Source organism: Trifolium pratense, linkage group LG4 (assembly GCF_020283565.1).
Source record: "Trifolium pratense cultivar HEN17-A07 linkage group LG4, ARS_RC_1.1, whole genome shotgun sequence".
Lineage (NCBI taxonomy): Eukaryota > Viridiplantae > Streptophyta > Magnoliopsida > Fabales > Fabaceae > Trifolium > Trifolium pratense.
In genome coordinates, this window is record NC_060062.1 from 8,171,672 (window position 1) to 8,197,000 (window position 25,329).

Here is a 25,329-nt window from a genome sequence, read left to right on the forward strand (position 1 = left end):
GTCACAATGCAACTGGAAGATGGAGTGAATGATGCTGCAATCACACATCAACCAGTAGATAATCAAAATCAGGGCACACATCATGAAGAAGATATGCATACATCAAGTGATGATGATGATAGAATTCAACTATCATCAGTGCCTACTCAAGCTCCAAGGAGATCAACTAGAAACAAATTTCCCTCTGTCAGGCTTAATGATCATGAAATCACCTCAGATAGTGCAGTGAATGCAGATGGTGACTTGGTACATTTAGCATTCATGGCAGATGCTGAGCCAATTAACTGGAAAGAAGCTGTAGTAAGTTCAAAGTGGAATGCAGCAATGAAAGAAGAACTCCATTCAATTGAAAAGAATCACACATGGAAATTGGTTGAGCTACCTCCACAAAAAAAAGCTATTAGTGTGAAATGGGTGTTCAAATTGAAAAAGGATCCAGATGGCAAGATAGTGAAACACAAGGCAAGGTTGGTTGCAAGAGGATTTCTTCAGCAAGAAGGAATTGATTACACTGAGGTGTATGCACCAGTAGCAAGAATGGAAACTATCAGGTTAGTGATTGCAATAGCCAGTTCATACAATTGGTCACTATACCATATGGATGTAAAATCTGCTTTTCTCAATGGTCCATTGGAAGAAGAGGTTTATGTACTGCAACCACCTGGGTTTGAAATTGCATCAGAAAAGAACAAAGTGTATAAGCTTAACAAAGCTTTATATGGCCTTAAACAAGCTCCAAGAGCTTGGAATAAAAGGATTGATGAATTTCTGCAAAAGGAAGGTTTTGTGAAGTGCACTGTTGAATTTGGTGTATACATGAAGGGAAGTGATATCTCAGATGCTATTGTCATTTGCCTGTATGTAGATGATTTGCTGATTACAGGTCACAGCACAACTAGCATTGAGAAATTCAAGGGGAGATTGAAAAGTGAGTTTGAAATGAGTGACTTGGGCAAACTCAATTACTTCCTTGGATTAGAATTTCACTATGCTTCAGATGGTATTGTATTGCATCAGAGAAAATACATTGAAGATGTATTAAAGAAATTTCAAATGGAGAATTGCAAAGCAGCTGAAACTCCAATGGATGCAAATTTGAAATTGTCAAAAAATGAAGATGAACAAGCAGTAGATGCTACTTTGTTCAAGCAGGTAGTTGGCAGCTTGAGGTTCATCTGCAATACAAGACCAGACATTAACTATGCAGTGGGCTCAGTGAGTAGGTTCATGAGTAAGCCTAAAACTTCTCACTTGATTGCAGCAAAAAGGATCCTAAGATACTTGAAGGGTACACAGGATTATGGTCTAGCTTTTCCAACAAGCAACAGTGAAACTCAAATTGAACTTGAAGGTTTCTCAGACTCTGACTGGTGTGGAGACAAAGATGATAGAAGGAGCACATCAGGTTACTGGTTCAGGTTCAGAAATTCACCTATCTCATGGTCTTCAAAGAAGCAGAACATAGTGGCATTATCTAGTTGTGAGGCTGAGTATGTAGCAGCAGCACAAGCAGCTTGTCAAGCAGTTTGGCTTGAATCCTTACTAGAAGAATTGAAGATCAACTATGTGAAGCCTATGAGATTGAATATTGACAATAAATCTGCAATCAGCTTGGCAAAGAACCCCATTGCACATGGAAGGTCAAAGCACATTGAAACCAAGTATCACTTTCTAAGAGACCAAGTCAGCAAAGGCAAACTGAATGTGATGCATTGCAGGACAGAAATTCAAATTGCAGATATCCTTACCAAGCCACTGAGGGCTGATAGGTTCAAGGAGCTAAGGAGCATGTTAGGCGTTGTGAAGACAGAGAAATTGAATTGAAGGGGAGTGTTGAGAAAACAATTCAATCCCTCCAAATGCTGCAACAGATGTTGGAGCATCTGTCACCACATTTGTCTTCACTGTTTGTATTGTGTTTGTTACTTGCTTTACAAGTTAGTATTTTGATGTTAGTTAGTTGTAACAGTTAGTTATAACTACTTTGTGTATTGTTGGTTAGTTGCTAACTAACTATGTCAGTTAGAGTTAGTTAGCTTGTTTGTTAAGTAATTGTACAATTTGTAACTCTATAAATTGTACCAAAGTCAATAATAAAATCAATGCTTTTGATAATCTCTTTCTCTCATCTCTATCACCCTCTTCCACTCTAACATTACCATCTAAATTTTATATACGGAGTAAGGTTTTTTTACATCGATGAAACATATGGTTTTGATGAAATGATGTCGGCAATATATGTATATCATTATATCAAAAGAAAAATTACGTATTTCTTATGGATTTAATAAAACAATACCAAGACAAATTTAGATGCAACCAAAAATTTATAATAATGCAAGTTTGCATTACGTGCGATTTTGATAGTGTTGCCGTTAGTAAACGTTACAAGCAAATAGCATGCCATGCCAAAAATACAACACTAGTATTCGAACTATATGAAAATGACTAATTTTATTAATATTGTTATCATGTCTATGTCATAGTCATAATAAATAATCCAACTCTTTTTGGGAATAAAATTAAATAATCCAACTTGATCCACAGGCATAACATTTTTCAATCCACTTGAAACTATAAATAAATGAAGAATTATACTGCTTACGAGCTTTAAACTTAATTTGTTAATTAGTTTTGTTTGGGTTTTCATTAATTATTTTGTCAAAATGCTGAGCTTTTTTTTTAGCAAAATGTATTATGGGAAAAGAATAAAAGTTGTATTATATTCTTTCTTTTTTTGCGATAAGTTGTATTATATTAATCTAAACTATATACAAAATACTCATTTTTAAATAGAGCAAGACATAGTTTTCCTAGAAAAGGATCCTCTCAAAAAAAAATCTCAATTTTCCTCAATTATTTCATCTTAAGTTCTTAACTATTGATCAACTTTTCGTTATTATTTTATAATTAAAATATTATCACATATTTTTGATCTAATAGTTTTTTGTTTTTTTTTTTTTTATGTTTTTGATCTAATAGTCTAAATGCACACATTATTTTCAAAAAAAATTTTCTAATGGAGAGAATTCATTCTCTAGTTTTCCATCTCTCGTCATCGATCTCTTCTCCTTTCATTTTTCTCCTTTACTATCTTCATCACTCTTTTCATACATCTCTCTCCACTGCTCTCTTCATTCCTCTCTTTCCATCTGTCTCGCTCTCCATTGCTCCCTCCATCCATTTTGCTCCATCAAGCTCTCTTCATTCATTTCTCTCTATCCACCTCTCTCCATGCATCTTTCTCCATTGCTCTCTCCACCACTCTTTCTATCCATTTCTATCCATCCATCTCTCTCTATGTACATCTTTCTCTCTCCCTCCATTGCATTGTCCATCAAGCTCTATCCACCACTCTCTCCACCCTCATTCATCTCTCTCTCTATATCTCTATCTCCATCGCTCTCTCAATCTACATCTCTCTCTTTTTCCACCTCTCTCCATCTCGATCTCTCTTCATATTTCTTCATCCATCTCCTTTTAGGTCTCTCCTCTTATGAAAACACCTACATATTTCTATAAAAAGATATGGCTTAAAAATTTATAGAAAAATAATAAGGTGAATTCTTCGGTACACATATTATGTGGATGTGTACCGGTACACTGCTGATGTGGTTAACAAGTAATATAGTAATTAATGCAGATTTGTCAACAAAATAAAAATAATGCAGATTTTGTTTCTTTATTAAGTTTTTTTATATTAAACACTACTTTTTAATATGAGTTTAATTATTATGCACCGTCGTTGTAAATTTTTTTTGCACATACATCCAATGACGCGTTGCCACATCATTTAATAAATGTGACACATTATGTGTTTTTAATTACCATACATGACGTGTCAATATATTATTGAACGCATGTGCAAAATAACTTTAGACTGACGGTGCATATAAATTAAATTCTTTTAATATTGGCAAATGTATCCTTCCTGAATAAATCAAATCATGCATCATATCTTTCAACTTATTTATGATTTTCAACAAATTCAAATATTTTAATATTATTCTAATATCTTATAAATAATATTATTTTAGTATTTTGTATTTTCTTAAAAATTAAAATATGATTTTAATAACTTTTTTAATTATTCAAACAAAAAAAAACTTTTAAAATTATTAATATGATTGATCCAACTACGATATTAATATTTCAATTTTTTTAATATTATTAGTTTATAAAGATTAATATTCATTTACCACCTAATCATTAGTGCATATAATTATTAAAAAATATATATATTTTAGTAAAAAAAACTTAAATTTTTAATATGTTTATATATTTTATTGTAATATTGTTAATTTTTAGTGATTCGTTATATTTTACAGGGTTAAATAAGTTTGTTATCAATACAAAATTACTAAATTTATTTTTTATCTTCATAAGAAAATGTCATGTTTTGATCCCCACAAAATGTTTATGCATGCAATTTTGGTCATGTTGTAAAGTTGATGTATATTTCTGATGATTTTGCAAATATGTATAGCGCATTATAAAAAGTTTGTCCAAAAGTAAGGAGCACAAAATTTGATTTCTAGGTCAAAATATCCGTTACTTTTATCTTGATATTTTGATTTAGAAAATTCATATTAATTCGTCTCATATTAAAAAATACTAAAGTTTTGTAAATGAACTTTTGATATTGTTCGACATGCTTGGTTGTCGAAATTTAAATTCATAAGTTATTGTTAGTCCAATTAAGTGATATTAAACGACTTGAATGAGAAAAATTGAATTCCTTAATAAAGTAAGTATAATTAGTTAAGTTTGCATATGAACTATGTTTCAAGTTGAAGGGTTTGATCTAAAATTTTTTATTTCTGTTGACACAATTGGTATTATTAGTCGAGACTTAATAGTCATTTCATTTGAACTAAGTTTTTTTAAGTCATAGTTAATCTAACTAGTTGAGGTTGAATTGTTTGATTTTAGAATTTGAATTCTTAAGTGTTTCTCATTCCCACTTGGTCAAGTTGAATAGTGAGATTGAGAATGTTTGATCTCCTTAGTTCCTTTCAGTCTAATTGGTTGTGACTTAACAATCCTTTCATAATAACTAGGTTTTTGGTGTAATAATTCGTCCAACAATATTAGATTGAACTGTTAGCTAGAATGTTGAAATTCAACTTTTTAAGTGTTTATCATTTCAATTAGGTCAAGTTGAATAGATTAACTGAGATGAATTGATTCCCTATGTCACAATTGAGAAAATTAGTTGAGACTTAACACTCATTTCATATGAATTACGTTTCTTGAGTCATAGTTAATCTAACTAGTTGATGTTGAACTGTTACATTGTCGACATTTAAATTCTTAAGTGTTTTACATTTCAATTTGGTCAATTTATTTCTTTAGTTCTTATCGGTAGAATTGGTAGCAACTTAATAATCCTTTTCTGATAACTAGGTTTTTTATTCACAGGTAATCCAATTAGTTGACATCAAAATGTTATATTGCTAAAAATTTAAATGTCACGTGTCTCATTCTAATTAGGTGGTATTGAATTGTTTGAGAAAAAAATTAAAATCAAACACGTACAATACAACTGAAGTTGTACTGTCAAGTCCCTTAAGTTTTAGCAGATCAAACGCACCCTTAATCATAGTTGGTAGAATTACTCTTTTTTTTTTTTTTTTTAAGAATCACACACTACATGAAAATCTCAATTTTCTAATAAAACTTGTTGAGAGATTAAGTAAGAAAAAAAATTGAAGGAATATTTTTAGTAAAGGGTAATTTTGGTAGAAACTCTCAAATATTGTACAAAAAAAATATTTGAGAGTTTCTACAAAAAAAATATATATTTGAGAGTTTTTTTTAAAAAAAAAAGAAGTATCGTATATATAATATTTGAGAGAGTTTTTTAAAAAATATATAACATTTGAGATATTTGAGAGTTTCTACCAAAATTACCCTTTATTACAAATATTTCCCCACCTCCCCTTCCCTCCATCTACGTCGAACCAAACATACCCTAAAGGAAAATGCTACTCCATCCGATCCTAAATATAAGAAAACGTTTATTTTTTAGATTCATCATAAAATTGATGTATCTAGATAACATTATAGTCTAGACACATCAACTTTACATTGAATTTAAAAAAAAAAAAAACTTTTTCTTATATATAGGATCGGATGGGGTATTTAGTAAGAATTTTTTGATGCAAGAAAGAGAAGAATGATACCCACAACCTAAAACAAACAAAATCCAACCGCCGGAAATTGAAAAACCTCGAAATTGCATATATGAAATAAAAATATGAACTTTACGAGAAATTGAAAGAAATGTTTCAAAACGAGTGGTGCTATAAGTATAAAAAATAATATAAATTGATGAAAAGCAAAAAAACACACATATTAAAACCCTTTTGTCAATTTCACAAAAAAAAAAAACCTTTTGTAAAAAAAAAAAAACCATTTTGAAATTTTTGTAAATTAAAAATCTCATCTCATCTAAAACATCTCATCTCTTTTTTTTTTTACAAAACATCTCTTTTTATTTTGACAAAAGACAATTTAGGAAATTTCTTTAATTTCCATTTTAAAAATTTTGTAAATTAAAAGAGTAATTTAGGAAATTTCTATTTAAAGAAGTTTTGAAATGAAATGTTAAATTATTATTACATGTGGACCAATTAAAATTATACACCTTAACAGTGTACCGGTACACGTCCACATAAGATGTGTACCGGAGTGCTCACCAAATAATAATAGTTTGTAAGACAGATATTATTAGATTTGACGGTACTTTCATTCGGGTTCAATCGCATGTCTCGCAATTGTTGTGTATAAATTTCATATGCTATTTGTCACTTTGTCTACCGATAAAAAGAAAATATAATTTTTTTAATGCAAGCGCTCTTTTTTACAGTAAATTTCATATAAAAAATTGAATATTATATATAAGAACTTTTTTACAGTAATTAATATCATATATAAGAAGTAAAACTATATTTAACCTTTTATATATCTCGCAAGCGCTCTTTTTCTCTTCTATATTTGTTATATACAGATTTACTATGCACACCCTCATCTAAAGTGGGCCGCACCCTTTTTATTCTACACAACACTTTACTTTCTCCATCTAGTTGTTTCTTTATCGCACCCCTCCTTGCACTAAACATTATTTTTTTTTGAAGAACCTAAATTAGCCTACCCAAATCGAACCTCAGACCTCAAGAGGAGCACACTCCCAGATCTCAAGCCAATACCAATGCATCAACCCAAGTGGGTTTTGCACTAAACATTATTATTAGTGAGCATATATTCTTTGTTTTCCTTTTAGTACAAGCATTTATCCTTATTATTAGTCGATACTATTAATTACTTTATTTATTAATTAACATACACATGTTTAAAATCATCACGAATTCTAAAGAGGGACGATAATTTTTTTTTGTTGTTGACAAAGTCGATAATACTTTCGTCAAAAAAAAAAGTTGATAATACTTTTTAAAAATAAAATTATGACTCTTGTAGTTTTTATGGCTAAAAAAATGACATTATTAACTTTAATTCAGTATGAATTACATTTTTATTATATGTTGTTTTATTCAAACCGGTGTCAATTAATTCATTATTCAACCATGAAAATGAAAATAACCATTAAATTATATGTTCAAACATCAACGTATATTATTGATAATATTTTAAATATTTTTTAAATATTGGTCCACCATTAATCACTTGAAAAAATAGTCCATATTAGAATTTTCCGAAATTAACACTTACTATTTACAAACTTTCTTTTAAGGGTCATGTAAACAGAATCAGAATTCCTTACTACATTTGGACTCTTTTGAGAAGATATATACCCCATTTAACAGTTTCAAAATTGTTGAGTTTCAAATAAGTTGATAAAATAAATAAATGAACTATAGGAGAATAAGAATTTCCCCATGCCATTAACCTGAATACTCAAATCCACACTTGCATGGAAAAATTACACAAAACAAACAAGTGAAGTTCTTCTAAATCTTGAACTCATGTATTATACGGCACATAAACTTCCGTTTGATATGCTAAAAAATAAGGGACTGAACAGGATAACTCTAGCTGTACTGTGTTTGATTGTAAAACTGTTTCAGGAACTGGACAAACTGGGTGGCAATGGACAGGACAAAAACAGAATTTTTTGTCCCTCACTAAACCACAACACAACTTTTTGTCCGCAGTACAAGTTGTTTAAAATATCAAAATACAATTTTATTAACCAAATATCGTATAAGACAAAAAAATGTTCAATATCCCAAAAATCTGTTCTGTGCTGTTCTGTCATGTGTTTTGCTGTTCTGTCCAGTACTAACTCTTTAATAGATCAAACACACTTGTGTTGGTTGATTAATTGTGCAACACATTTTATTTCATTTTCTTATTATCATTGATATATCAAAATTAAATTTAAAATTTTATAATCATCATATAATAATATCCACAAAGAAATTGAGTGAATAAATTCAACATCCTATTCTTTACATATGGGGAAATTAAGTATATTGAAAGGGATAAATTATGTTGAAGTTGTGAGTGGACTAAAAAAGTTGATGTTACTTTCCACATTGTTTTTATTTGTTGTTTTGTAAGTTAAGTTCAAGAGGGGAATATACACGCCTTTAGACTTTAGTTTTACACCAAAAATCCCTTTGTTTATCCTTCTTCACCTAACTCATCTCACAATTTTTTTTTTTTTTGGTAGAATAAAATTTAATTTTATTGATTTTGCTTAATTAGCACTTGCAAGAAATCGATCTATATACTAGAATTTACTCATGTGATACACTTTCTGCTTGATCTAACTCTCATTTGTAAAGTGACTTTATTAACCAAAGAAAATACCAATTTTTAAACCTATTTTCCTCATGATGCAACCCTTGATCAAGCGATACTCCCGATCCGTTTCTAATTTTTTTTAAAAGTTCTTGAATATTAGTCAGTGACGGATCCAAAAAATTTATAAAGTCTGAGTAAAATCTCAGTTTTAAACAAAAATTTCAATTTTACACTGAAAATTAAAATCTCAATTTTGAAAAAAAAAATCTAAATTTTTCCTTAAATTAACCCCTAAAATTCTAAATTTTACCTTAAACTAACCCCTAAAATATTAAAAAATTTACTAGAGCCTGAACAAGTGTATCTAGACTATATATAGATAGGCCCCTGATATAAGCGCTATGATTAATTTAATTGAATAGATGGTTAATTCAATCCACAGGAAAATTTGTTGTTAATTTCTAATATTGAATTGATTCAAATTTTAACTATGAACAAAATTAATTATCTTTTTATCTGAATTAACGTGGTTAACCGGATGTTGTCTGAGTCTAAAAATTGTGCCTGTGTATTACCGTTGATTGTATGTACAGTCAGAGTACATATACCCAAAAAAATTCAATAGTGCTTATGTTTTATAATCACACACAAATGTTAATCACTTTGACTAAAGGAAATTTTTTTAAGGAAAATAAAATAATTATATATTGAGAAATTCTTGAGTAAGTCAGCAACTCTAAAATAGTAATTATTAAAACAAATCGAATCTTTGAATTTTTAAGGAAAATAAAATAGCTATATATTGAGAAATTCTTGAGTGAGTCATCAACTCTAAAATAATCATTATTAAAACAAATCGGATCTTTGAATTTATCATATGTAAACTTTGAAGTTAAGTTTATTAAGAGACCAATGAATTTGGTTGCTCACACTTTAACTAAGACGCCCAATTTTTGGACTAGTTTCTATAATGTATTGAACTTTCTTTTTTTGGTTTACAATGAGTTGGGGATCGAACCCAGGACATATAGCATACTATTCAAACTCATCACCACTAGACCAAACCTAGTGACTTATAATGTATTGAACTTTTGATAATTAATAAAATGCAGTAAGTTTGTTTGCTAAAAAAAATGCGTCGAAAAAAAAACAAACCACATCTTGATACATTTTTTCCTTTACCTTTTTATTAAAGAAATTTAAGTAAATTGGGCTAAGGCCCTCATTATTATTAAAAAAAAAATTATGTAAATTGAATTCCAAAAGCTGATCAAAGTTTTAAAAAAAAAAGTTCAAATTAGTATCGATAGAATAGAAGTCTTAACTCTTACACTGGGTTTGGATGTCAAGAGAAATAGGAAAGAGAGAAATAATAAAGAGAGAAATATGAAAGAAGAGAAATAAAAGAGAACTTGAGTAAAAATCTTGTATTGTTTGGATGAATAGAAATGGAGAAGAAAGAAATAGTAACACTTCTTTCATTAATTTAGATAAATAAAAAAATTAATAGAAAAAAATTAATATAAATGACAAAAGACAAATTTAACCTTTATAGAAGTGAAAGTTAAAAATTTAGATAACTACGGGGTAATAATGAAAAATCATAAATGGTAGTTTATTTCTCTCGTAAATCTTGCCTCTTGTGAAGATATCTTTTTTTATTGGGTAGTTACCATCAATTATATTTTTCTCTTTCATAATTTCTCTTCTCTTCCAAACAATAAAAATATCTTATTTCTTTACTATTTTTCTCTTTTTTATTTCTTTCTTTTCTAACAAACACACACAATGTTAAATATTACCATCATTATCAAATTTTCATATCGGTGACAAAATTCTAACTCAAATTCTTATGAGATCTTAGTTGAATTCTACCAATTAGACCACAGATCTTGATATAAACGAAATCATATGCGATTCAGATACGAAATCTAATATATCAAAACTCATGCATAGATATAATTAATGTGACCACCTTATTATAAAAAATATAAATATAAAAAAAAGTACGTGGCTACCACTGAATGCACAAAATCTCAACAACCTAAATTTAGATATAATTTTTCTAATAAGCAAACAACTAGCAGTTGCATTATAGCAGTGGTAAAATAGGAACTAAGTCTAGAATATATAACCAAAAAAATAATTTTTGAAGGTGTTTTAAAAATTGATGTATCTGATCTATAATATTAATCAAATATATTGATTTTTTAATGAACCTAAAAACAATTTTTTTTTGCTTATAACAATGACCGGAAAGAGTATCATATAAAAACTAAAAACCTACTATACATATATTATTACATCACATGGTATATTATATATAAAGTACTAGCTAGTATATAAAAGAAAGACAAGAAGATAACCTGACAATTGCAGAAAGAATTTGATAGGGACGGCTGCTGTGTGGTTGGAAATGAAAGAAGTATGAGACATATATATATAATGTAAAAATAGGGTAAAGTCTACGAGAATTTTGCGGGAACCAAATAAAGTTTTTGCGGCAACCGAGGAAAATAATAGAAAGATTGTGCGGGAAACTAAATTAGTAAAAATAGAAATATTGAAATAATATTAAAAAAATAAGACAAATGCTTCTTCAGCGGGATTCGATGAGGTGACCTTCCGAATAAGGAGTTCTAAAGTTCCTTTCAACAACTTTTACTCAAAGCTCCTTTCATTCAATTTTGTTCATTCCAAAAAAAGTCCTTTAATTTAATAAGTGCTTAATTTATATTATGTTTGGCCTGACTTCTCCTTAAAATTATAAATAAGTAGAAAAAAAGCCGGGCCAAACGGTACCTAAGTGTAAGGATATATTTACTTTGAGATTATTTTTTTATAATATATGTCTTTCTTTAACCGGAGTTTGATCTTCTCCTATATATATTTTTTGATTCACTCTCATTTTCCTAATTCAATGGTTGATTGAACGACAAAGAAATAAAAAAGAATAGTGTAGGAGAGAGACAGGGCACAAATTTAATTTTAAGAAATGACAATAGAAAATATTTTCACAAAATAAATAGGGTTTTACGCTAGCTTCATTTATTTTTTCAAAAATATTTTCTATTTTCATTTCTAAATTTGTCCATAAATTCTGTTTTTAATAAGGAGATACTAATTAAATTCTGAAAGTGGAAAATTTGTGTGCATTTTTCTTAAACAATGAAAACGTTAAAAATAGTTTTCATTATTTCTAAATGTGCACCATGTCTAATTAACATATTTCATCTTATCTCCTTTCCAATTATTCAACTCGAGAGTATACTAACTTTGATTAAATCTGGTGTGTATCTTGAAGACTTAAGTGTATACATATCTAGACTAAAACAATGGAGGTAACTATGATCTCCATCCTCAACATATTTTGGAATTTACATATTCAGACAAAAACAAAAACATAAGAACAAAGAACAAAAATTATGCCACTCAAAAGCACTAATAGCTCCAAATAAATTGTATATCTTATAGAAAACATGGGCGATTTTTTTTGAAGTGTGAGGGTGGAAAAAGTACCTCTCGAAACAATAATATATATTAATTAAAACAATTAAGAATTCAAACCAATTAATTATGATGAAATCAGTGTCACTACATACTCACTAATTAACTTATAATTAATTTATAATGAAATCTAAATAAATAAAATAAAAATGTGGAAAAACATCATATCAAAACCAACCAATCTTGTTTTGAAAGCTCAAAATCCACCAAAATAATAGTTAAAATAGTGTGATGAACACAAATTATCCTATAATCTATATTTTTATCCATAGTTGTAGAATGTGGTTTGCACATAGCTTTCAAAATCTTCTTGTAGGTTAACATTGAAAATGAAACTTCCCTAGCCTTAGCGTGAAAAGTTATACTCCAATATATATACATTCTATTACTCCACGTCACCATACCCTTACATTCCCCTCATATATTTCTCCTCTTACCTACAATTTCCATCCAATTCACAAACCAAACCAAAAAAACCTTTCCCTTTCTCTATATCTTAAAATGGAGGGTCTTATTCCATTTGTGTACAAAGCCATAGTACAATACAAAAATGGCAAACAAAGATCTAATATTGGTTGTTCATGGTTTAATGATTCACCTTCCTATTCATATATGAAACTTCCCGCCGGTGATTCAGGTCGATTTCAAATTGTTGCTTCTTCTTTTTCTTCTCCGCCCTCCAACGTTACTGGTTCTACAACACAAATCGTTGCATCCCCGGGTGGTAACATTAACGTTCGTTCTCCATGTCGTCGATTGATCAATTCACATAGAGTTTCAACATGAACATGAACATGAACATGCAACTTATTATGTTGGGTGCCTAAATGAATGTGTTTTTTTTTATAAGCAAAAAAAAAAAGACACATGAACAAGTTATTGTGTTGTGGTGCTTGAATGAATGTGGTTTGGTTAATCATTATTAGTTTACTTCTTTGTAATGTTAAGTGTTCATGTTTGTTGTAATTTTCACATGCAAGGGTGTGACTAACCAAAAGAAAGGAGTCATACGCTTGATTAGTGTGCTTGGTATAGTTTGCTAGCATTGTGCAATTGTAAATATGGGTTCTGAATGCTTGTGAAAATATTGTATGTGTTTCATGGCCAAAGGGTCATATATAACATTATATGCTATATAGTATATACTATGTGTGTTTCTTGGGGGAAAATGGTTAGTGAAATGAAGGATAAGTGTCTTGGCCTAAGGGGTCATATCTAGCCCTGAATTTGCCGGGACTAGTGAGTCCTCCTAATGAAAAATTATATTGCAATTATAATTACTTGTTTGTTTTGATTAGTTGTTTGATTGATTTAGAAAAAATTATGGTAGTAAAAAGTTTAGGTATGATGGGTTTCGAACGGATTGATTTTGCGGTGGTTGGTATTTTTTAAGGAAGAATCTTTTCAATTGTTTTTCTCTATGTTTTTCACGTGTTATCAATCTCGCCATTGAATGAAAAAAGTGAGATGAGTTTTTAATATAAACATTAATGGAGTAAAACTATTCAATGGTGAAATTGATGATATGTGAAAAACATGAATGAAAAATAATTGAGAGAATATATCTATTTCCATTTGGTGCATTTTATTTGCATTTAAATAGTTTTTACCAAAAACTTGGGTTCTTAATTAAAGAATTGTTGATCTATACTAAATATGGATAAGAGATAACCAAACCGGATATCGTGATCATTGATCGTTGTACTTGACTTCCACCTCTTCCTATGTATGGGGCGAGTTGCCTACCCCATCACCTCAGACGCTGAATTGTTTCAAACCATCGAGATTGAATCTAGCATAATAGATTAGACTCCTACAACATGACGAACCAATGTTACAAGATCGAAATTCTATTTTGCCAAAGTCACATGATGAGTTATTCGATTGTTATTCAATGATTTTGATCGATTAACTGTGGTGAATTTCAATGAAACTATATATTTTGCCATTACCAACAAAATATTTTACAAAATGATCAATGATATAGTCCTTCAGGTGGAGCTTTCATGGTGGTAGCCATGGCCTATTTGACAAGGTGCTTGGAGGTGTCTGTACCTAATATTATTTTGATTATAAAAAATGTTTTGAACATTGTCATCTAACAAGATTTACACACAAAAAATGTTTTCAATTATTTGTTTATTTTGTTATTATCAGGTTTGGTAGAGGATGGCGTGTAAAACATTCCATTGTCATCTCATATATGCCTTTCATTGAAATCTCACTCATGCCATTTATTTATTCATTGAAGTAACATGTAAACCTATTCCAACATGAAAATATTAAATAATGCTGGTCTTGAAATTATAAAAATAGATCAATTTAGTCCTTTAAATTGAAGAATGCTAGTCACCCCTCCACCAAAATATCTCTTCAAAAACTATCAACAATTTAGTTTTTGCAATCCAGGTTGACTATAATCGAAAACTTCGGAGTTTGGAGCTAGCATAAGACATTGACACCCCCTACTATCAAGAGGGTTAGCAACAAAGTTTGCTTGCCTCGTAATGAAACTAATCATATAGTTTTGATGAATTTGTAATTGTAACAAGATTAAACATATACTATATGCAATCTGTATATAGCATGAATTTTAAATCATAACAAGGGAAATACGAACTCCGGTTTCTTTTCAAGGTTTCCAGGATACTAAATTAACATACAAGATTATGTACAAAATCAACAATGTAGCATGAGTACAATCATTTGCCTACATTAAGGAAGAAAGATCACATAATCATATCCAAGGCTTAGATTAAAAACCAAAACTCTATAACTAAGTTTACAAAAACATCACTGTGATAACTGAAATCTCAACTATGTTGACACCTCATAAACCACGGATCAAGAGTTTTGAAGAAGGGACAATAACGAAAATTTTGCCCCAAATATCAGAGATGTCGAAGATATTGTGATGTCCATGGTGGTCATCAGTCAAGCTGAGGGAAATAAATCAAGCTAGACTGAGGCCAATATCCAAAACATCACATGCGATGACACAGCTGTAAGACCCCAAGTGACGAAAGCCATGGCCACAGAAACCTGGTAACTGTGGCAAGGAATATTCTTATGAACTGCACACATATCCACGTCTTTCGAATATAAAACTATGACTCCTGCTGATGAGCATGCAGCTGCTAGTGACAAAATGGCTGTTACCTGTATATCATAAATCACTACTATGATTTCACCACATAATCACCTCAATTTTTCTTCACAACATAGAAAATGTGATACCATAGAATAACAGGAAGATAATGAAGGTTCCTATAATTGTTAAATATGATTCCGAAATTGAAGCACGTATTTATCAACTCAACATTTTCATCAAGATTTGTTAAAAAGATGACCAAATCGAGATATACTATTCTGCACGAGTGCATGTATGTTAATGCAGTAAGTGATGTTCAGTTTAAAATTGTGACTATTCCTTTTACAACCAAATTATGCTTATGTACAATAGTAACATGCATATCGTGTAGCTAGAACTAAATCAGTTGTTCATTTCTTGCTGTTATTAAAGGTAAAAGCTGTCACAAAATTGAAGAAGCATAAACAATAAGCCTACAAAGCTTGCTGTACTCTAATTAAAATATTTAACTCCCACAACTATGTTTGTGACTATATCCAGCTATGTAAGACCGACACTTCGGGCTAAAGGCGTGTTTGGTGTTTAACATATGTGAGTGTCCAACATCACACCAACACGAGAGGTTACACCCAATAACTTCTATTTTTTAAAATAACTATTGGTGCCTACGTGTCAGTGAACAGTTGGTGTATGTGTTTGTTGATCAGTGCTTCATAGATATCAAGTAGTTAGTGATTACCATCCAAAAATTTAGAACCAATGGAATCCCTGTCCAATTAAATGATGCGTATAATCATGTTAAGCATATTTTTATCCTTCCAATTGTTTGTTTTATAAAGTTGAACTTAGTTCTCCACATGAAAATAGAAAATGAGTTGTGTGACTATTACCCAATCGCCTACGACAAAAAGGCTAACAAGAATTGGATTTTGTAGGTCTCTCTTTCTTCTCAAAGCATAAATATCAAGACATGCAAGTCCCAAGCTCCAGAGCACTTGAAGTCCCATTGATGCAGTTAAATAGCTGAAAAAGGAAGCAAGGATCTTGTGAGAATCAATTTAAGCAATAAAAAATGGAAACACTTTCCACATAATAGCAAAACTTTGACATTAAGTTGTAAACATTAGAGCATATTATTAAAATTGTTGCGATTGAGGGAAGAAAGAATAGATACTAAATGTGTATTTGAATTGATATTGATTTAATGCGAAGAGTTGTTGCGAAACATAGAGGTTTAATGCAAAACATATATGTTTAATGTGAAAGATAGAGGTTTATACTAGACTCATAATCCTAACAAATATGTAAACAATTTAAATATACAAAAATATGGAAATAGTATCTCAATAAATAATTTAAAGTATTCAAAATCATAGTTACCAAACCTGTATAGAAATGTGTAACAGCCTATTCCAAAAATGCTGTCGCACGATAGCGCATAGTGGGATGGTCGATATACTAAAATTTTAGTTACAATTTTACAAATTAAATAATTTATACTACACGTATATTAATGCTAAAAAAATCTCAAAGTTCAAGACATTTAAAAATTAATAATGAAGTCGTAGATCTTAAGCTAAATGCATAAGCTAATAATAACAACATTCATGTAAAATAATAAATTTAATCCTCTATGCATCATTCTCACAACAGCATGTGTGATCAGCAACAAGGAATCTCAAGACCCAAAAATATATCGAGACGTTAGAATATTTCAGAGAAACAAAAAACAAAGGGAATCGGCAATGGAAAAACACTTGTACATGAAGAATACACCAAGATCACCAAATTCGGCCTGTTAGAAAACAGGGGAGGCTTGGGCCCTGCCCTCTTTTTGTAACCAAAAAAAAAAAGAAAACAGGGGAGGCACAAAATTTCATTTATATAGCCCAAAAAAATCAATCTACAACAAGCAACTAATAGGAAAAAGAGAGTTTGGCTGTGTCTGAAGGAGTGCATTTCCATTATCTCTATCAAGAAAAGCAACCATCATGATGATCACGAACGAAAAAAAGGATGCGACAAAGAAGAAATTGTGGCCATGCGATGCTATGCTCCACTATCACACCGTTCATAGTAAAATATCATGAGATATTTTTCATATATCTAAAGACTTTTCTCAAGCTTAAACTAACCATGTTTAAGCTTGTTAGTTGTTACAAATGAATCCTACTAATAAACGAAAATATAACGGATCCGCCAAATATGACTGAAAATGCAACTCAGGGATGCTTAAGATTTTGGAGAAATGAGCACTAATAGAAGGAAACTTAAGAAATGACCAAATGATAATGATATAGAGATGATTGGAATGTTGCATCACGACAAAGGAAGACGAGACTTTGCAAGAATGACTAGAAAGTCATAACAAGAAGAAAAGAGCTTCAAACTCATCAAGAATAGCCTTTGGAAGCTTTACACGCCAGAAAACAATTCACAGCCATGACGTATTCACCACTGTCATGACACATGACTTAGATAGGAGAAATCCCCGTTGGTATAATTCACAATGGGAAGCTACTATGTTATCAATCTCGATAGAGGGCGAACCCAAAAAATGGAACGGAGCTCGAGCGGGGAGCTATTTTAGCGATGTGGACACTGATACTAAAAAATTATATTATTAAGAACTGAGAAAGTATGAAAAGATATATTTAGTATTAATATAAATGAAAAATTAAAGATAGATTTTTATTTTTGGTGTTTGGAATTAATTCATAATTATTTGCTTAATTAAATTAATTGATTTTATAACTAAACAGACCCAATATTAAAATGGAAAAAAAAAAAAAAAAAAAACCAAAGTTAAGTTATCCAGTTAGGTCACTAGACCCATTCCTATTATGAAAGATCCGACATTAACCAAGGGAAACTCATCGTAACCTAGTTTCTCCTCTCTCGGTACCCGCCGCCACCTTCACTGTGCAATCCATCGTCATCCTTCTTCTTCTTCACCTTCACTGTGCTTCTTTAATTTCTTCTCTGGCGACTACACAGAGAGACGGGAGAGGCATAGAGAAAATCGCGAGAAAGAGAAGACCGTTGTTTCCCCTAATCTATCTGCTGCACCGCTCCAGATCCAACCCACAATGCTATCTAGCGCGCGAAACCGGACGCGTCACCCACTTTCGTGACGTTCCATCTCGTATAATAACAGACAGAAGCTATATTTATCACTTCATAACTCAGGTGAGAATGAAGTCACTGAAAAAGTTGCCGGATCGTGGTATGCAGGAGGATGAACTACATTAGAGATTTGCAAGGAGATTGTGGAAGCAGCAGGCAAAAAAAATTACAACTTAAAAGCAGAGAACTTTAGAGAGTAAAGGCAATTCGAAACTGATGAGAAGAAAAGGATAATAGAAATAATGGCATACAATAGTGTTCCAGATTTTATTAATTGATGGTTATAATTGATAAGCCACAGAAGATAGTATTTTGATGATATTATGTCCAAATTAACAAGATTTAAATGAGGAAGGAAGAAAATATAACATTGAGACTAAACAAACTTAAAGAGGAGAAAAAATCTAGTCCACGTCTCAATACACACCAAAATGTACACAACTTTCGCAATCGCATAGACACATCTGAAAAGAGGAGAAAATAATCTAGTCCACATCACAATACACACCAAAATGTACACAACTTTCACAATCGCATAGACACATCTGAAAAGAGGAGAAAAAAATCTAGTCCACGTCACAATACACACCAAAATGTACACAACTTTCGCAATCACATAGACACATCTGAAAAGAGGGGAAAAAATCTAGTCCACGTCACAATACACACCAAAATGTACCCAAAACTTTTTCAATCGCATAGGGGTAGACAATGAAAATTGTATTCATTAAAGTCCATAAAACACAAATTAAGTAGTCCACATTCATGTGAACCAGTAATATTTAACAGAAAAACATACTGATAAACATTTCATTTAATATCTTCACAGTTTCCACAATTGGATTACACATTACAGCTAATCTTCATTTTTCACACACATACTCCATGTATGTTGTCACTTATGCATGATATGAAGCAGCGTTCACGCCCATAAGATACGTACAAACTACAAGTCTACAATGCATTATTCTATCTAACAATCAGGCATTTCCATGTTCCCAAACTACCAGCATAAACAAAATCATAACAGCCTAAACTAACTAACTAACTTCTAAGAACAACTATTAACTACTCTAATTTCTCTTTATTCTACAATCCTAACAATAAAACATTGTTGTGCTAATCCAAAGTTTAGCCGAGAGATAAGTAAAGCCAAGGGAACGATTGTTCCAAATTTTCAGCTAGAAATCAAACTCGGGTACTTCTGATCGATTCAACCTTAACTAAAGTTCATTATTGTCTTAGAAAAACTCCAAAAAAATTGTAATAATTGTAAATTAAAAGTAATTCATTTTCACTGTTAAGAATCATTTTAGCCCCCCTTTCAAAAATGGGGTACAAGTACACCTATATCAATTGAATACAACAGCTTATCTTTGGATTTTAACACTCATACTTGAGAGGACCAAAACCATTCTTCAGCTTAAAACAATTTTCAACCACTTATTCCCAAATGAAATGACCATCACAAACTCATTTCCATAAGCTAATGGTATTTTCAAAAGGAAAACAACATCCATTTTAACTAATCATTCTCATAAGTTTAGAAACAACAATGAAACATCCTTTTCAAAAAAATCATTACAGAAACAAACACTTGAAATAAAAGCTATACTTAATCAACACTACATATCCTGCAAACTCCTCTATCCAAACACACCCTAAATAAAGTCATACAATAAAAGTCTCAGTAAAAACAAAACAATTTAGCAATATCAAACAATGATCCAACCGCACAACAACAAAACCCTAATTTTAAAATCAGAAATAAAAACAGAAGCATGCATAAAAATGCAATTTTTATTTTTACTTAAAATAGAAAAAAAAAAAAATAAATAAATAAATAAATAAATAAATACCAACCAGAAAGCGGTGATGGTAGAGAATCCAGGGGCTGAAGTCATAACGCTAATAGAAGCAGCACCAAATGCACATTGTCCAAACCTCAATAAGAATCCACTCGTTGTTCCAGGTCCACCCATTAATCTCTTCATCATTCTCCACCTTCTTCTGATTCCAATTTTTCTAGGTTTTATGAAGATGAAGAAAATGAAACCCTAATTTTCAAAATTGATCAATTATTGGAGATTTTTGTTTCTGCTTCTGAATCCATTTGAGGATTTTGGAGTGAAAGAAGAAATGTGGAATTTGTTTAATTAATGTTAGTATATTGTGAAAGATTTGTTTTTTAACTGCAAGTAGGAGTGGGTGAACTGTTTACTTTTTCTAGAAAAGAAAGATAATTGTTTTTCTTCTTTTAATTTTTTTTCTTCAAAAAGCTAAAATGATATATATTACCACAACAGCCTCCCCAGCACAAGACGTGCCAAGATAGACTGCAAAAGTTTACAAAGAGTCATAGAACCAGAATCATAAACAAATCATACAAAACCCAAACAAATCATAGGACTAGACCACCAACTATGGTAGTTATAAGCTAACGTAACACTCGTCGACTTCAACCACCTAAAAGAGAAAAGCTTGATCTTGTCCAACAAAATATAGGATGTATCTGTTGAACCTGTGAATAATCGATGATTTCGCTCCGTCCATACAACCCAAACACAAGTGAGCCAAATGAGCTGTAAAAAAGATCGACGCGCGCGGGAGCCACCTGCTGAAGAAGTAAACTGAACAAGATGGTCGCGCAGTGTAGTGAAACCCACCACAGGAATACCAATCCACAAGCGCACTAAATCCCAAAGAGAACCAACAGTACTGCAGGAGATAAATAAGTGATAGGCTGACTCAGCCTCTCCACATCCAAACACGCAAGAATGAGCTGTAGAAGATAAAACACCTCGAGTAACCAGGTTTACTTTTGTGGGCAACCTGTCACGCAATAAACGCCACGCGAAGATGGAAACCTTCAGAGGAACCTGAGGATGTCAAATGAGGTTATCCGCATCATCCATAGTAACTGAAACATGAGAAGTAAGAAGCTGATATGCGCCTCTAACAGAGTAACCCGTGGCAGGATCAGGGCGCCACTGCCAACTATCAGTAGAATGAGCCTGCATGAAAATGTTAAAAAGTAAAGACTGACACTCCCCCAACATCTCCTCCTCCCATGCCCTCAGCTGCCGCCTCCACTCCCACGCCTCGCCTCCCTCACCCCACCCTAAAGCAAACATCTTTGCCACCGTGTGCGATTTGGTCTCTGCCAACTCAAACAAGCGCCCAAATCGCTGACACAAAGGAATCTCATCCACCCAGGGATCGGTCCAGAAAAAAGTATCTGACCCGTCCCCCACCCTCTTCACAACCTGCTCCTGAAACCACCTGCCCCCTGTCTCACTCCCTCCATCCCTAATACGCGCTAACTCCCTCCACCACGACGACCCTCTCCTGCCTCCATCTCGAAGTCTACCTCCCTCAAGCCCATAACGAGCTGCCAACACTCTGAACCACAACCCCTCTTTGTCCACTAGCATCCTCCAACACCATTTTCCTAAAAGAGCCTGGTTAAACTCCCTCAAACGCCTGACCCCCAAACCTCCACTCTCCTTACTTATGCAAATAGAGTTCCAACTAACCCAAGGAATTTTCCTAGAATCCTCACAACCCCCCCAAAAAAATTTAATGAAAAGAGATTCAATAGAGGAAATAGTACCTGAGGGAACTTTGAAGAAGGAAAGAGTGTAGACAGGTAGAGATGTCAAGACAGACTTTAGCAGAACCAGACGACCACCAAAGGACAAGAAACGACTCTTCCACCCGGATAATCTATTCTTTATACGAATCAACATCGGTTCCCAAAAACTCAAACGTCTCGGATCGCCCCCAATCTGAAGACCCAGGTAAAGGAAAGGAATTTTTCCCACTTTACAACCTAGAGCAGACGCAGCTTCGCCCAACCAGGAATCAGGAATATTAACCCCAACCAACATACTTTTATTAAAATTAACTTTCAGGCCTGACATAGTCTCAAAAAGCACAAGAACAGCTCGCAAAGCCCGAACATTTGCCCAACTTTTGACCCCCAACAAAAGAGTGTCATCTGCAAACTGAAGGTGTGACACCGTCATCGAACCCTGCTCTCCAATACTGTATCCCGTGAACAAAATTTGCGCTATCATCGCCTCCATAAGCACATTTAATCCCTCAGCAGCCAGCAAAAAGAGAAAAGGGGACAGCGGGTCACCTTGCCTAAGACCGCGCTGGAGAGGGAATTCATCAGTCGGACTACCATTAACTAACACAGACGCCGAAGCCGTACTGACACACTCACGAATCCACTTCCTCCATAGAGTTGGAAAAGACATTCTCCCCATAACATCATCCAGATACCCCAAGTCCACTGAGTCGTAGGCCTTCTCAAAATCTACCTTAAACAACATTAGATCCTTCTTAAACTTCCGCGCCTCATCCACCACCTCATTTGCAATAAGAATACCGTCGAGGATTTGTCTATCCTTCACAAACGCCGACTGAGATTCGGAAATCATGCTACCAATCACTGTACGCAACCTATTCGCTAAAACCTTCGCCAAAATTTTATACAGGCTTCCCACAAGTGAAATAGGGCGAAAGTCGTTTAACCTTTGAGGACTATCAATTTTAGGGATCAAAACAATAAAAGTAGAATTTAAACCCTTTGTCAACTTGCCATTACGGTGAAAATCCGAAAGAAAACGCATTATGTCACCCCGTAGCTCAGCCCAAAAATCTTTAATAAAACCTAGATTAATCCCGTCTGGGCCAGGACTTTTATAACTGTCACAATCCCACACAGCTGATTTCACCTCATCCTCTGTGAACGGTTTGGTTAAACCAGCACTCTCCGCCTAATTTAGCTTTTTAAACAGGTGGTCATCAACCCCAGGCCTATCCACGTTAGGTGCCTTAAAGTGCGACTCAAAATATGAAAACACGGCCTGTCTAATAGGGATCACGCCCTCAACATTAACCCCATTCACCTGAATAACGGACATAACATTCCTACGACGACGCCCCGCCAAAACCGAATGGAAAAACTTCGAATTGGCATCACCCTCCTTAAGCCACAACGAACGGGATTGCTGCCAACTAATGCTGGCATGCAACCGCGCCAACGAGTGAATGTCAGACGAGACCCCATGAATTTCCACTAACTCCTCCTCAGAAAGATCATCTTCCTCCCCTTTCTCGTCAAGAGCCAAAAGCCTGCCTTTCAGGGTCTCAATACGGCCGGGAAGGTTTTGAGTATGAGTCTTATGCCACTCTTTTAGGCATGCCTTAATCATCTTAAGTTTTTCCTTGAGCACATATCCTCCCCAACCATCAATCTGGAACGACATCAACTTATCTCTGACGAACAAGTTATAGCCGGGGATGTCCTTCCAACACTTAAGCATTCTCGACGGGCGAGGTCCCCAGTCTTCCTCATTCGCAGACAAGACCAGGGGACAGTGGTCAGATAACCCTCTCATCCTAGCCACCTGCCTACAATTAGGCCAGGCCAAGCACCACTCCTCAGAAAGAAGGAACCTATCAAGACGACTCATCGAAGATCCATCCCCTTTAAACCAAGTAAACTTACGACCAATTAAAGGAAGATCAATAAGGGTATTATCTTCGATGAAGCGAGCGAAAGGAACATAATCCAAAGAACGATGACCACCTCTTGACGAGCGCCTTTCATCTACAAGTTTAACCGCATTAAAATCTCCACAAACACACACCCTCTTACCCACTAGTGAACGAAGCCTCACAGAAAGGGAATCCCACAGACCTTGCTTAGCCCTATCGTCACAAGGCGCATAAACATTAGCCACGGAGAACTCTTCTCCAGTCTTAGAGAACCGACCATGACACCACAGAACATACTCATGGCTCTCTGTCGACCACACCTCCACCTCGGAAGTATCCCACAAAGTTATAAGCCCCCCTGACGCCCCTACCGAGGGTCTATAAGAGAATCCGTTAGATGAGCTACCCCAAAGATTCGAGCCAAGAAAAACGTCACAGTTTTGCAGCTTCGTCTCCTGGATACAGAAAACGAAGGGTTTCAGATCCTCCACCAACTTACGTACTTCCTTCCTCTTCTCTAAACCACCCAATCCTCTAATATTCCAAGACACAATCTTCATCAGAAAACACTCCCCCCGCAACAAACAGATGAAACACACAAACTAGCACTCACTCGCTTGTCGAATTCCCCCCCCCTGACTGCTGACCTGAGACCTCCTTGCCTTTGCCCGCCCGGGAAAGAATATTGAACATATTCACGTTGTCTCCTTTAAACTTGACCCCAATAGCTTTCCCTATCCCCCACACATCATCCATCTTCATTTGTTCATTTCCTTGAACAGCCACCCAGTTTAACCAATCATTGTTGATAGAACCCGATGTATTGGAATCACCATCAGATGCTTGGCGACTCAAAGAACAAGACCGGTTAAAAGCATCCCCGCCCCTGCGCCGTCGAACGTTCTTCTTTAAAACTTTTAGCACCTCATGGCTTCTTTTAATTAATTGCAGTGTTGGTCCCCTATTTTAAAATTTTACAATTTTAGTCCTCCATCAAATATTTTATCTAAAAACTGTCAAATATTAAAATAGGAGGATCAACTTTGCAAAATAATAAAAACAGGCAGAACAAAAATGCAATTAAACTTTTTTGTTAATTCTCTTGTTCTTAAAGGAAGAAATCTAGTAATTCGGAGTTTGGACGCAAGAAGCTTAGCTAAGAAATTATTTACTTTTAAAATAGAATTTGGTGAAGCTCATTAACATCTTAGTTTAAAAAAATATTTTTTGGTGAAATGAATCATAATGTTATACGGTAATGGTAATTTTAATAAATTAATTGAATATACACATATAAATATTATTTAATAAATTATTCAATTCAA

The 25,329-nt window shown here is 33.1% G+C and overlaps 1 protein-coding gene across 1 annotated transcript; it reads right to left on the reverse strand.

Moving 5' to 3' along the window:
- Positions 1–14,841: 14,841 nt before the first annotated feature.
- Positions 14,842–20,676, reverse strand: LOC123919560 (CASP-like protein 5B2). Its single transcript, XM_045971510.1, has 3 exons — positions 20,357–20,676; positions 16,258–16,390; positions 14,842–15,435 (listed from the first exon to the last, which is right to left on the reverse strand). Exons 1-3 carry the CDS (start codon positions 20,488–20,490, stop codon positions 15,235–15,237), a joined length of 468 nt encoding a protein of 155 aa, XP_045827466.1. The 5' UTR covers positions 20,491–20,676; the 3' UTR covers positions 14,842–15,234.
- Positions 20,677–25,329: the final 4,653 nt, after the last annotated feature.